At 39.3% G+C, this 13,922-nt stretch overlaps 1 protein-coding gene across 2 annotated transcripts in view; it reads right to left on the bottom strand.

Moving 5' to 3' along the window:
* The window catches only part of APOOL (apolipoprotein O like), a 139,001-nt gene extending 131,096 nt beyond the window's left edge, over positions 1–7,905 (bottom strand). The window contains exon 1 of one of the 2 annotated variants that reach the window (XM_012790093.2): positions 7,645–7,905. In XM_012790093.2, the coding sequence (XP_012645547.2) occupies positions 7,645–7,890 (246 nt within the window). In that variant the 5' untranslated portion in view covers positions 7,891–7,905. The remainder of the gene's footprint in view (positions 1–7,644) is intronic. The other variant, XM_075999410.1, reaches the window with a different exon arrangement.
* Positions 7,906–13,922: the final 6,017 nt, after the last annotated feature.

Raw genomic sequence — 13,922 nt, 5'->3', positions numbered from 1 at the left:
GGTGGGAGGCAAGTGCGAAGCCCTCTGAGGGATTTCCGCCCAGGAAAAAGGAGAATCCCCCTGGGCCTTATCTCCATTGCACACACCTGCAGCCTACACCCCAGGACCCCTGAATTCTTTACCAAGGGTGAGCCTAGCTGATGTAAGTCGCCTGGAATAGCCACTGGCGACTGCTGCTATCTGCTGCACACTGCCTGTGCCCGTGGATTCCTGGGTTCTGAGTTGGGTATTTTTTCTCTTTTAACATTTTAATTATCTATGTTTATGCTTTATTTTTCCTTTTATTCTTAGTTGACACACAATAATTGTACAAATTTATGGGATAAAGTGGTATTTCCATACATAGATACAATGTGTAATAATCAAATCAATATAATTAGCATATATAGCACCTGGAACATTTATCATTTGTTTTATGAACATTCAAAATCCTCTCTTCTAGCTTTTTAAAAATATACACCAAATTATTGATACCCATAGTCACTCTATAGTTTCACATTATACTAGAAGTTATTCCTCTCAAGATATCTAGTTATAAATTTGTATCCCTTAACCAACCTCTCCCTATCCTCTTCCCCCCACCTTTCCCAGACTCTAATAACCACAATTCTACAATCTACTTGTATGAGATCAATTATTTTTTAGCTCCTACATATGAGAACATGTGGTATTTATCTTTCTGTGACTGACATATTTCACTTAATATAATGTCCTCTAGGCTAACCCATGTTGCCATGAATGACAGGATTTCATTCTTTTTTATGGCTGAATAATATTACATTATGTAAATGTACCACATTTTCTTTATCCATTCCCTACTCATGGACATTTAGGTTGATTCCATATTTTGGCAACTGTGAATAAAGCTGCAGTAAACATTGGGGTGCAGTTATCTCTTTGATATACTGATTTACTTTACTTTGATATATACCAAGTAGTGGGAATGCTGGGTCATATGGTAGTTCTATTTGTAGTTGCCACTTCTATTCAACATAGTATGGGAAGTCCTAGCCAGAGCAATTAGGCAAGGGAAAGAAATGAAAGACATCTAAATTGGAAAGGAAGAAATAAAATTATCTCTTTCCCCAGATTACATAATATTATACACAGAAAATTCTAAAAATTCCACCAAAAAAAACCTATTAGAAACAAATTCAGTAAAATTGCATAATGCAAAATCATCAAACAAAACCCAGTTGTACTTCTATATACTACCAAAGAGCTATTCAAAAAAGAAATCAAGAAAGCAATCCCATTTAAAATAGCATCAAAAAGAATAAAACACTCAGAGTAAACTTAATCAAAGAGGTGAAAGAGTTGTAAATTGAGAACTATAAAACAGTGATAAAAGAAACTGAAGATATAAATAAATGGAAAATATCTCATGTTCATGGATTAGAATAATTAATATTGTTAAAATACCTATATTACCCAAAGCAATCCACAAATTCAATGCAATCCCTATTGAATTTCTAATGGCATTTGCATTTTTCGCAGATATAGAAAAAAACAATTGCAAAATTCATACGTAATCACAAAAGACCCTGAATAGCCAAAGCAATTTTGAGCAGGAAAAATAAAGGTGGAGGCATCACATTTCCCTAACCGAAATTATATTACAAAGCTACAATAATCAAAACAATATGTTAGTGGCATTAAAAACAGACTAATAGACCAATGGAAACAGAATTGAGAGCCAAGAAATAAACCCAAACATATACAATCAACTACTACTTAAAAAGGCCACAAAGGATATACAGTGGGGTGTGGGGAAAGGATAGTCTCCTCAATAAATGGTGCTGGGAAAACTGGGCATATACATGCATAAAAGTAAAATTGGACCCTTATCTCACACCATATACAAAAAAATTAACTCAAAATGGATCAAAGACTGAAATGTAACACCAAAGACCATACAAGTCCTAGAAGAAAACATAGGGACAAACCTCCCTCACATTGGTCTGGCAAAGATCTTTGGGATATTACACCAAAAGCACAAGCAATAAGAGCAAAAATAGGTGAGGCTACAAACAAACTAAAAAGGGCTGGGCACAGGGGCTCTGTGGCTCCCGCCTATAATCCTAACACTCTGGGAGACCGAGGTGGGAGGACTGCTTTAGGTCAAGAGCTCGAGACTCCATCTCTACTAAAAATAGAAAAAATTAGCTAGGCGTGGTGGCATGAGCCTCTAGTCCCAGCTACTAGGGAGGTTGAGACAGGAGAATTCCTTGAGCCCAGGAGTTTGAGGTTGCTGTGAGCTAGGCTGCTGCCATGGTGCTCTAGCCCAGGTAACAGAGCAAGATTCTGTCAAAAAAAAAAAAAAAACCTAAATCAACAAAATGAACAGGCAACCTATCGAATGGGAAAAATTAATTATCTGTAAACCATTTATATTATAAGGGGTTAATATCCAAAATATATAAGAAACTCATACAAATCAATAGCAAAAACAAATAACTCGATTAAAAAATAGACAAAGGACCTAAATAAGCATTTTTCCAAAGAAGACATAAAAATGGCCAACAGTACATGAAAAACTATTCAACATCAGTAATCATGATGAAAATGCAAATCAAAACCACAAAGAGGTATCACCTCACACCTAAGAGGATAGCTATTATAAAAAATCAAGCAAGGGCAGGTGTGGTAGATCATGCCTGTAATCCCAGCCCTCTGGGAGGCCAAGGCAAGGAATTGCTTGAGCCCAGGAATTCAAGATGTCTGGTCTACATAATGAGATTCCATCTTTTAAAAAAATTTAAAAATTAGCCACCTGTACTCCTAGCTTCTCAGGAGGCTGAGGCAGGAGGACAGCCTAAACCCAGGAGATTGAGATTACAGTGAGGTATGATCATGTCACTGTACTCTAGCCTGGGCAACAGAGCAAAACCTTGCCTGTAAACAAAATAAAAATAAAAATAAAAAGTCAAGAGATAACAAGTGTGGTGAGGTTGTAGAGAAAAACGAACCATTGTATAGTGTTAGTGGGAATATAAATTGGTACAGCCATTATGGAAAACATTATAAAATGTCCTCAAAAAATTAAAAACTGAACTATGTCATACAGCCCAACAATCCTACATCTAGATATATAACTAAAGGAAATGAAATCAGCGACATACAAAGATATCTGCACTCCCATGTTCATTGCAGCATTATTCACAATAGCCAAGATATGAAAACAATCTAAGAGTCTGCTAACAAATGAGAAGATAAAGAAATATGGTATATATACATACACACACAATGGAAGCCACAAAAAAAAGGAAATCCTGCCATTTGCAACAACATGGATGAACCTCAAGAACACTATACTAAGTGAAATAAGTCAGACAGAGAAAGACAATACTGCATGATTTCACTTATATGTGGAATCTAAAAATGTTGAACTCATAGAAACAGAGAGTAGAATGGTGGTTACCAGGGGCAGAAATATGTTGGTTAAAAGGTGCAAACTTTCAGGTACAAAATGAGTAAGTCCAAGGGATCTAATATCTAGCATGGTGAGGTTGCATGTGTAAACTAACTTGTGGTAATTATTTCATGAAATACTTAATATATGTATATCAAATCATCACATTGTATATCTTAAGATCAATTTTATTTGTCAATTATACTTTAATAAAGCTGAGGAAAAAAGAAAAAAAACCATATAATCCCAAAGAGTCATGTAGCTATGTACTCCATGGGTACACCCTGAATATACCATTACCCAGAACTTGTTCACAGCTAAAGTCATAAACTCAGCAAATTATATTCTGAGTACAACTTCCTATCATTGCAGCTTTTATTTCCTTACTGAACTATTCCAGTTCTTTGAAGTAATACTGTTACCTACCTTAGAAGACTTTTTATGAGAATTAAATGAAACAGCATGCACCAACAACTTAGCGTTGTGCCTGACACACAGGAAGTGCTCAATAAATCATAGCCAGATTTTGATATTAAGTATTCTATTATAAACAAATTATCTTTCAGGACCCAAATTTTCCTCAAATTCAGTCTCAGTCTCTGGCATTAATGAAACTTGCCTTTTGTTTGACACTACTACACTCCTCCCAATCCTTTTAAATGAAGGCCAGTTCTCCAGCAATTCCCCCGATTCAAGAAGTCAGGAAAAGAGATCAACACAGTTGCTTCTCAGGACTAATTCCACATCAGTGTTCTACCATCACATGTACTGAACAAGGTCTTATATTTTCAAGATGTATGTTAACTATTTTTACAGTTATCTACCAACCTTCAAGACTCCTATTTTACTCCTTGTTATTAAACTCTGGGGCTACAAAATCAACACAGATCACTCTTTTGGTACCTTGGCCTCAGAGATGCTTCCTTAAGCTTCTTAAGCCCCAAGATCTTCATAAATCTTAGCCCTTTTTAACATAGTTACCTTACCTTGCAATAGAAATTGTTTCACCTCCAAGATCCTAAATACTTGAAATTTCCCTAATTAAAACTGAATGCCCTTTCACCTCTCCCGTTATCTTTGAACTAGCTCTTCTTTCTCATTATGCCCAACAATCTGCTAGTACCCTAGGCCATCACTTCCATCATCTTTTTCATTTGTCTCCTTATCCAGAGTGGACATTTGGATAAATTTCCTAAATTGTCTATCATTCCCACCTTGCCAACACTCAGCACTTGAGCACCCCCACTGTCTCCTTTCCCCCACCTAGGCTGTGAGCACTGCTGGAGAAAGTCACAATGGTAGAGCCAACATCAGCTGGCCCTCACTTCTCAGCAATTAATTTTATTCAATGTTTACTGATGCCTTACTGAATTTCCTACAGTGCCTGCTCCAAGCCTTCCCCATCTCCTAAAATCACATTCTATTTTTAATTCTCTTGGCAAATAACTTTATACTCAGAAGACACACACATCCAATGTGATCTCCCTCAATTTCCTTCCTCTGTTCTTCAAAATATCTCTGTATCTTCACCTTCCATCTCTATTAGCTCCAGCCTTTGAAGCAAAGTGTGTCTCCTCTTTGCCAAGGCTAATCCCACCACTTGTCCTCTAGACTTTACCACCTCCTTATGAAATATGGTTAAGAATCTAGGCTCTGGACTTAGACCCCGTGATTTCAGATCCAGCTGTACCACTTCCTTCTATGTGACGTTGAGCGAGTTACTCAACCTTTTTAAGCTTCGGTTTCCTTACCTGTAAAAAAGTGATTAATAACAGTTCTTACTTATAGGGCCACTATGAAACATAAATGACAAAATTCACATAAAGTGCTTAGCAAAACTCCTAACACATAGTAAGTGCTCAATAACATAATAGCTGTGATTACTATTATTATCTTTCCCTCTATACTAGCTCTTGGCACATTTTTCCTTGTCTCCAAACTTGCTCAAGTCCTAATATTTTTTTAATTAAAAGACAGAGTTTTCTGGAATTTGCTACCCTCATCCCAAGATTTCTTTCTTTCCTTTCACCACTAAACTTCTCTAAAGAGTAGCATATACTCCTCTTCCAGAGAAAGCAAGGAATAGCAGAAAGACTTCGGAGCCAAATATATCTGTGTTTGAATCTGGTTATTCCATAGCAGCTATATGACCCAGAGCAAGCACTTTTTCTAATCCTCAGTTTTTCCATTTGTAAAATGGATATAGTACCCATCTGGTCAAAGGTGCTAAATGAATGCCAGTTCTCCATCCCTTATCCTTTCCTTAACCCCTTACAATCTAGGTTCTCCCTCTACCACTCTACTTATACCTCTTTAACTCACTTCAACTCTTATTAGCATTATGATGTTGAGCAATTTATTTGACTTCTATAAACCTTAGTTTTTCATCTAAAAATCATAATAATACCTACCATACAGATTTGTATTGAGAATAAGTGAATTAATATATAAAAATGTTTTAACATAGTGCTTGGCCTGTAGTAAGCATGTAATAAATGGTAGCCGCCAGTGCCTTATTATGGTCAAGTCAAAAGACTATTCAACTCTCTTCGCTAAGTTTCAGTGCCAACAGACTATTCTGGCTTGCTTTTTACCACTGACCATTCATTCTTTCTGTCTCTGTACCTCCTCCACAAATGCCTTTCTTTATTCTGTTTGAACCAAGTGTGAGTTCTCTCTCCTTTGAAACCTCAGAGCACTTTGTACTTCTCTTGAGGTAAGTGACTTCCCTTACTCTAAATCACAGTTATTTGCGTTAGATGTGCATCACCACTGCTTAATTTAATCTCTTGTATCCTCATTGCCTGGCACTTATATATTCATATAGAACTTACTGATTACCTAATATACATCAGACTTGTACTAGGTACTAAGGATACAAAAATTAATGTTATAATTACTGTCCTCAAGGAGCTTATAATTTAGGAAGTTAGAACAGGCAAGTAAATAGTCTATGAATTGCAGTGTAATAAATGCTAAGGTTAAGAGTATGTCCAGAGTCCTCTGTGAGCACAAAGACAAGTTATTTAAAATTGACTGGGGAGGTCAGGGACACTCTTAGTAAAGGCATTCTGTATATAGGGAGGCTGTACACAAATATCTGTTAAATGAATGAATTATGAGTAGGAAGTAACTAGATGAGAATAGGAAAGGGCACTTTAGGTCTAGAGAAAGAGCAGGTAAAAAAGCATGGAGGAGTGAAACAAGTAGTTCAGCATTGGTGGGAGGACCATTCCTGAGTCACAAGAGATGAAGCTGAAAAGTCAAGGAAATGTCATGTGTTCTAGACATAGAAGGTAGGAGTATGACCTGACCCCTGAAGAAAGATGATGGAGCGTCAATAAAAGTTTGTAAGTAGGGGAGGGGCAGAATCAGATTTGCATGTTGGTAGTGCTCTGGCAGCACAGGTGAAATGGATTCCATGAAAGCCATTCTAGAAGTAGTGAGTCCAGGTAGGAGGGTGCTGCAATAATTCAGACAAAGTATGGGAACCAGCACTGCAGAAATGAAATGAGAATGGCGAATCGTGACGGACATTGAGACGACTTAAACTTCGGCAGAACTGAATTATAAGCCTAGCAGAACGTTTTACACTGAAACCGGCTACGTAAATATTTATAAACTACTGTTATTAAAACCTACTTAAGCAACTGCAGCAAGCAGCCAGCTGAGTCACTTCCTGTACAGGGATTCCTAAGGGCACCTTTTTCCATCACAGAACTCAAAAGAAACGTAACCCAGAGAGTAACAACGCTACGTACAAAGTCGCGCACTGCAAAGAAACTCTGGGACATCTCTATCCTGGTGTGTTTCACGTCAAATAACGTTTGCACAAAGTCCTTCAACAGGGTCACGAGGCCCCGCCCTGTGCACTGAGACAAAAGTCAAGGATTCTTTTCTCTTTGTTACAGCTCAAGACCCAAATGTCTACGTCTACGGCGGCTCGTCACCTGGCCGGCCATTTTCACCCAGCCGTCTCCCAGTTTGTACTGTGCCTCTGTAGAAACCGAGAACCGCAGGGGACTGAGGAGAGAACAGTGTCTCCGCCTGAGAAAACTCAGGAGAGGCAGGTGTCTTGAGGCTTGAAACGTTAATGATTCCAATTATCTCACAACCCCACCTCCATTCCGCCCCTTGCTGGAGGGCTCCCTTCAGAAATTAGGAGGATGCCTTCTATAGTTACTGAAATGCTATCGTACCCAAAGAAACTAAACAAGTTCGTTTTCACTTACCCTAACAGCCGCCATACCTACGACCGTCTCGGCCCAAGTTTTCAGACGGAGAGCGGAGAGGGACAAAGTAGTTAGACTTGGCTCCCCTCGCAACAGCCCCGCCCAGTTACTCCTCTTGTCTGCCCGTTTCCGCCCTTTCTCCGCCCTCCTACAGCCGCTTTGGCCACTGCTATGATTAACTAGTGAACTGTCTTCCAAAGAAACAAGAAACGGTCGATCTTGTGGTTGACACTCCCTATCCCACATAAAGTCTTTCAGAATATTCTCCGTAGTCCAGTTGAAAGTTATTTTCCTGGGTGCAGAACTTTTAATCATTTTGTTTCAGGCATATGTGGTTTGTCTAGATAAGGGTTTAAAACCCAAGACCAGCTGACTCAATAAGTAACTATATAGTCACAAAAATAACATTTTACCTCTGTGATATAGGAGCAAGTTCATTCATTCTAAAACTATGTCACGGAGAGCCTATGCTATGCCAGGCAGTTTTTCAAGGTACAGAACAGTAGTGGCTTCCCTCATCGTTCCAGGAGAAAAAGAGAGACAAATAAATATTACAAAGTGCCAAATGCTATGAAGGAAAATGAAACAGTATGAGGAAGGGGTGGAAGTTTACTGGTTTATATACATTAGGGAAAGACTCTCTAATCAGGTGATTTGAGAAAAGTCCTAAAGGAATTTAGGAAAGAGTGTTCCATACAGAAGGAACATCAATGAAAAAGGCCAGAGTGACTGGAGTGGTAAGTTCATAGGTAGTGAAATAATACACTGTATATTCTGTAGGGGCATTTTGTGCCACTCTAAGGTATTTGGATTTATTCTGAATAAGATGGGAAATCACTGGAGGGTTTTGAGCAAAAGTGTGACCTGACCTAAGTTACACTGTAAAAGGATGATTTTTGTGCTGTCAAGAGAATATACCATGAGTAGATGCAACATTCTCAATAGGACCAAGGTCTTCTTTAAGCCTCCCGTGTAATGATTCTGAAGAAAGAAGATGCTCATGATGTGCTCATCAACAGTCGGGATATTAGTCAGGATAATTATAGGGATACAGTCAGGATAATTATCATTTATCCATTCATTCACTCAACAAATATTCATCAAGCACAATCTATATACCAGGCATTAGTGGCATACCTGGCACATTTGATACCCAAAGCAGATCCTTTTTTGACAGAATCTTCCTTTATATAACAAAATTATTTTAAGAAATAATGATTAAAATGAAACTAATAATAATAGGGACAAAAACACACAGTGAAAATTATATTTTACTGAACTTCATATATATTCATACATATATAAATGCCAATATAAAAATAAAATATGAAATAAATAGTACAGCACCAAAAAGGAAAAAATCATGAATCAAGTTTTTAATTGCAATAATGCATTTTTAAAGGAGAAAAACTTATACCTATATATTAGTGTACTGCAGTAATGAATAATAAATTACAGTTTCTGTTTTTGAACCTTAACATCTGCATATTTGTCAATGACTTCATCCAAATTTAATATTTCTATAATATGCTGGTATAGCTAGATTTGCCAATCTATCTTTGTTCATAGTCGATGTATACCTTTTATTAATTTTAATATTGTGAAGTTTCTTTCACATTAAGCAATAGAGATACAAATAGGAAAAGTCTTAATATTGTGAATAAGCTTAGAATAGATTCATAAAAATCCTATTTCCTCAAAATTTGGGAAATTTTGATATCACTCATGTCTTTGTTTCTTCAGGATGAAATCTAGAGGCATTCACATGTTCCAAAGTTGAAATATTCAACTAAAATATCTTCACCAGAAAATTTATCATAAATTTCTATCACATTTGGTAAACACTTCAGAAGTTTTTCTGCTTTAAAAGCCAGTGAAAATGTCTAACTTAGATGTAACTTTGACATCATTTGATCCATTGCTTTAGAACAAGCATCCAGTGCTTGATGTAAACAATCAAAGTATTCAAATACTGCCCTTTTGATTTCTGGCAGTGTCAGACAAACACCTTTTCTCATTTATCCTGTTATTGTTATTTAAATTTTTTTAAGTCGAAATGGCCATTTCCTCACTTTACCTTGTTGCATAGTAAACAACTTTCTCCACAATATCTGTGACCAAATCTTCAAGGAACAATTTAAAGCTTAGTTTTTCACTGTGCATTGCTCAAGGCCGATTCTGGCTATTTAAAAATATTTTTCTGTCTGAATAAATTCATCTAAAATTTCATACCAGAAAAATCTAAATTCAGTAAAATTTTTTGTATGAATTAAAAGTTGCACTTTTAAAACAGGAATATTTAATATTGCACCTTGAAGTTTGCACTCTGTTTCACTATATTAACTTTTAAAGATAAATAACTCCAAGTGGTAATATAAGATGGCAGAATTAAAGTAATACAGGTTCTATTTCTCTTTCAAAATTACTGTGCTATTATTGTTTATTTAGAATGTACCATTTAAATGCAAGGATATGTATTTTCACAGGGAATGGAGACACAAACTGCACCACAGACCAGCTCCAACATCAGGAAACTTGTCAACTTACTTTCTAAAAGAATGCATGTAGCTCAATCAACACATGTTGGAGACTGACTGTATAACTGGAAATTCTGCAAATTAACTTTCATAAAGAATGCAAGCTCCGTTAAAGGATGTCATAAAATGTGCAAATTTGAAATTTGCACGTTTATTAAATTTCAGCAGTAATCACAAAATTTGTTTAGATCTTAAACCTAAAACAAACGTCTGAGGGAAGGGAGAAGTATTTTGCCACTGACATCTGTTTAGAATTGCCAGCACATAGGGATATTAATAATAAAAAGCAGAATGAATTGATTTCATTTTATTATTGTTTTTAAATTCTCTACAGATAATCCATCCCATTATGACCTGCACTCAAATCTACTCCTCCTACCCCTGCCAATGGTGCACCACTGTCTGGCATTGTTGTATATTTTGGGCATAAGGCAATGAACAAAACAGACACAATCCCTGGTCTGATGGAGCTTATGTGTAAATTTTTGACTAAGAAAACAAATAAATAAACAATATTAATTACTGATAAATACAATAAAGGGTGACTGGGTTGGGATGAGAGTTACTTTTGGGAACATCTTTTCAAGGAGTAAACATTTGAGCTGAGACCTAAGTAATTAAGAGGGTCCACTCACATGAATATCTGAGTGTTCCAAGCACAGGAGGCAACAAATACAAACACCCTGAGGTAGGAACAAATTAACTAGAGCATCATGAGTGAGGTAGAAAATGATAGAAGAGTTAGGCAAGAGCCAGATTGTATACAAAGAATTTGGATTTCCTTTTTAAAAGTCACTTATTCTTAAATATAGCTTGATTTATTATTGTATATTTACCAATTGCTATTGATTACTTTGGCCACAAAAGGCAGCTTTGTGAAATGAAGAGTATTAAAATCACAGTAAGATCTTGGTCTCTAAAGGAGGAGTCTTATAAAATAAAGGAGTGGAAAATGCCAGACAAAACAAAGGTGCTGAAAGCTAGTGTACTTGGGAATCAGCTGCACAATTTGATAAAATACAGATTCCTGGATATTAGTGTTAATTTGGTCTGATGTAGGGGCATTCTTAAAGATACCCCACGTGTTTCTAATGTGGGTATTCCTTGGGCCACATTTTGAGAAAGTAACCAAGTCCACTTAGATGGACCTGGTGAGTTACAGTGGTATGTCATTTCTGGGTCTGACATTCTAAGATCCTTCAGGGGTCCATATGTGATGGTATTTGGTGATCCTGGGAAACTTTCGTATTCTTGTGGACACATGACATCCTCCTCCCCTCTGACTTTTACTCCCATTCCACTTCAGCTATCCTCAATAATGGCCATACCCTTGACTTTGTTATCACTAGGAAAATTACTTTACTTCTAAAATCTTAAATCCAAATGTTCTTTTCTCTGACTTCAACTATTATCCTTTGAGCTCTTTGATCCATACCTTTTCTTTGGCTTCCTCAAGATCTCCAGGCCTTAATGTCACTGTTAACTATCTATGGTTGCACAACAATTTATCCTAAATTTAGCAATATAAAAACAAACATTTATTATATCACAGTATCTATGGAGCAGGAATTCCAAAGTGGCTTAGCTAGATAATTCTACCTCCTTATCTCTCATGAGATTGTAGCCAAGATACCAGCTAGAGCTGCAGTTATGAGAAGACTTGACTGGGACAGAAGAATCTACTCCCAAGATGATTCACTCATTTATATGGTTGTTGGTAGGAGGCCTCAGGTCTTTGCCATGTGAATCTCTCCATAGGGTTGTCTGAGTGGCCTCATGATGTCACAGCTAGCTTTCTCCAGAATGAATGATCCAAGAGAAAGAGTAAAGAGGAAGCTAGAATGCCTTTTATGTCCTAATCTTGGCTGCCATGTATAGTCATTTCAGTCACATTCTATTCATTAGAAATGGATCACTGGAGGGGCGGAGCAAGATGGCGGACGAATAACACCGCCAGACAGAGGGTCTCTGCAGAAAAGACCGATTCTAGCAGAAACTAGAGGAAAGAAGCAAGAAGATGAGCATACAGCGGACAAGGGCCGGAAGGAGGGGTACCTGAGACCCCGGGAGACTCCACGGGAGGAGGCTGCGGAGGAGAACTGGAGGCTGAGACCACCGGAGCAACCCGGAGACCAGCGGCAAGGGTAGGTGGATCTGCTGTTTCCCCTCCCCTGCATTCAGGACTGCTGGTGGGCTCCCCAGCGGGTGGAGAGACCTGCGGACATCAGCCCAGAGACTGCCGCCGCCTGCCAACGGTGAGCCTGTAGCAGACGTGGCACTAGGTTCCCAACTTCCTCCGGGCACCTCCGTGTGCACGGACCCGAGCCGCGCGGCAGGCGCCATATTGCCTCCTCCTCCCCTCCGCCGACCCTACCCGCGGCTGCCCAGAGAGACAATACAGCCACCAGCAGGAGGCACCTCCAGGGAACGGGACCTTCCCATTTGGAACCCCGCCCGCCCTCCCAGGTGCTGCTGGCACCGTGTTCCCAGGAAAACGGTGCCGACTCAGAGGCTGAGAGACATAGACCCAGCTTGGGCTCCCTGTGGGTGAATTAGGACCGGAAATCCTCTCCCTGGTGGGAATACAGTTTGAACTCTGGGACCCAGAGGTCGGACCTGCAGACCAGATCCCCTGCACCGAGGGCTAGCATTGCCCGGGGCACAGAAGCCTTATACGTGAACAGCCTACTGAGGGCTGTGTGCCTCCAGGGGCGGATCGGCGCCCTAGAGAACAACCCTCCTCCCAGGAGGAGGCCGTGCGCCCAACCCAGGTGGCATTCCTGTGCAGGGAACCTCCCCGCCGGCACCACAGTCCGGGGAGGCCTGGTGGCTTGTGTTCTGGCCTGCTGGCAGAGGCCCAGGAGTAGCTGCAGAGTTGGGGAGGGTGGAAAGAAGCGAGGCCTGCTGCAGACTGCGGGTCTCAGACAGCCCCACCCCCACACCCAGACTTTCTGGCTGAGCTGGACCATTCCAGCCCCGCCTTGACAGCTTTCCCTGGAAGCTGAGAACAGAACTTTGACCCCCGCTAACGGCCTGAGGGCAGGCTTATCCAACCCAGCTCCGCCCAGAACGAGAGCTGATAACAGGACTCAAAATCAACACCATAGCCTGTTCCTCCAAGCAAACGCCACCTACTGACAGGGACAGCATCTTGCACAGCCTTGCCACGGCATCCACTGACTCAATATACAGGGAGTGGTCCAATTTCACCCACAGGCACCACCTAACGCCTCAGAAACTAAACAAGGTGTGTGAATACCCAAACAATAACCTAAGGAAAGAAACAACAACTGATCGACATGGGAAGAAATCAGCGAAAGAACTCAGGAAATATGAAGAACCAAAAGGAAAACACACCCCCAAGGAGGAGCACCAGCCCCCTAGAAACGGACACCGACCAAAATCAGGCAACCAATATGACAGAAAAGGAATTTCGTATGAGGATCATAAGAACACTCACCCAGCTGCAACAACAACTCAATAACCAACACCAAGAAAACACAAAAAACCTCCAAGAAATGGAACAAAGGTTCAACAAAGAGATTGACACAGTGAAGAAAACTTTAACCGAAGTCCTGGAGATGAAGAATCAACTCAGAGAACTACAAAATACTGTGGAAAGTCTCAAGAACAGGGTAGATCAAGCAGAAGAAAGAATCTCAGAGCTTGAAGATAACACCTTCCAATTAAATAAATCAGTCACAGAAATACAGCAGAGAAACAAGAGAAAAGACCAAAGCC

The sequence above is a fragment of the Microcebus murinus genome, chromosome X (genome assembly GCF_040939455.1).
Source record: "Microcebus murinus isolate Inina chromosome X, M.murinus_Inina_mat1.0, whole genome shotgun sequence".
NCBI lineage: Eukaryota > Metazoa > Chordata > Mammalia > Primates > Cheirogaleidae > Microcebus > Microcebus murinus.
Note: the sequence above shows the minus strand (reverse complement) of the source record. Positions and strands in the feature narration are given on the sequence as shown.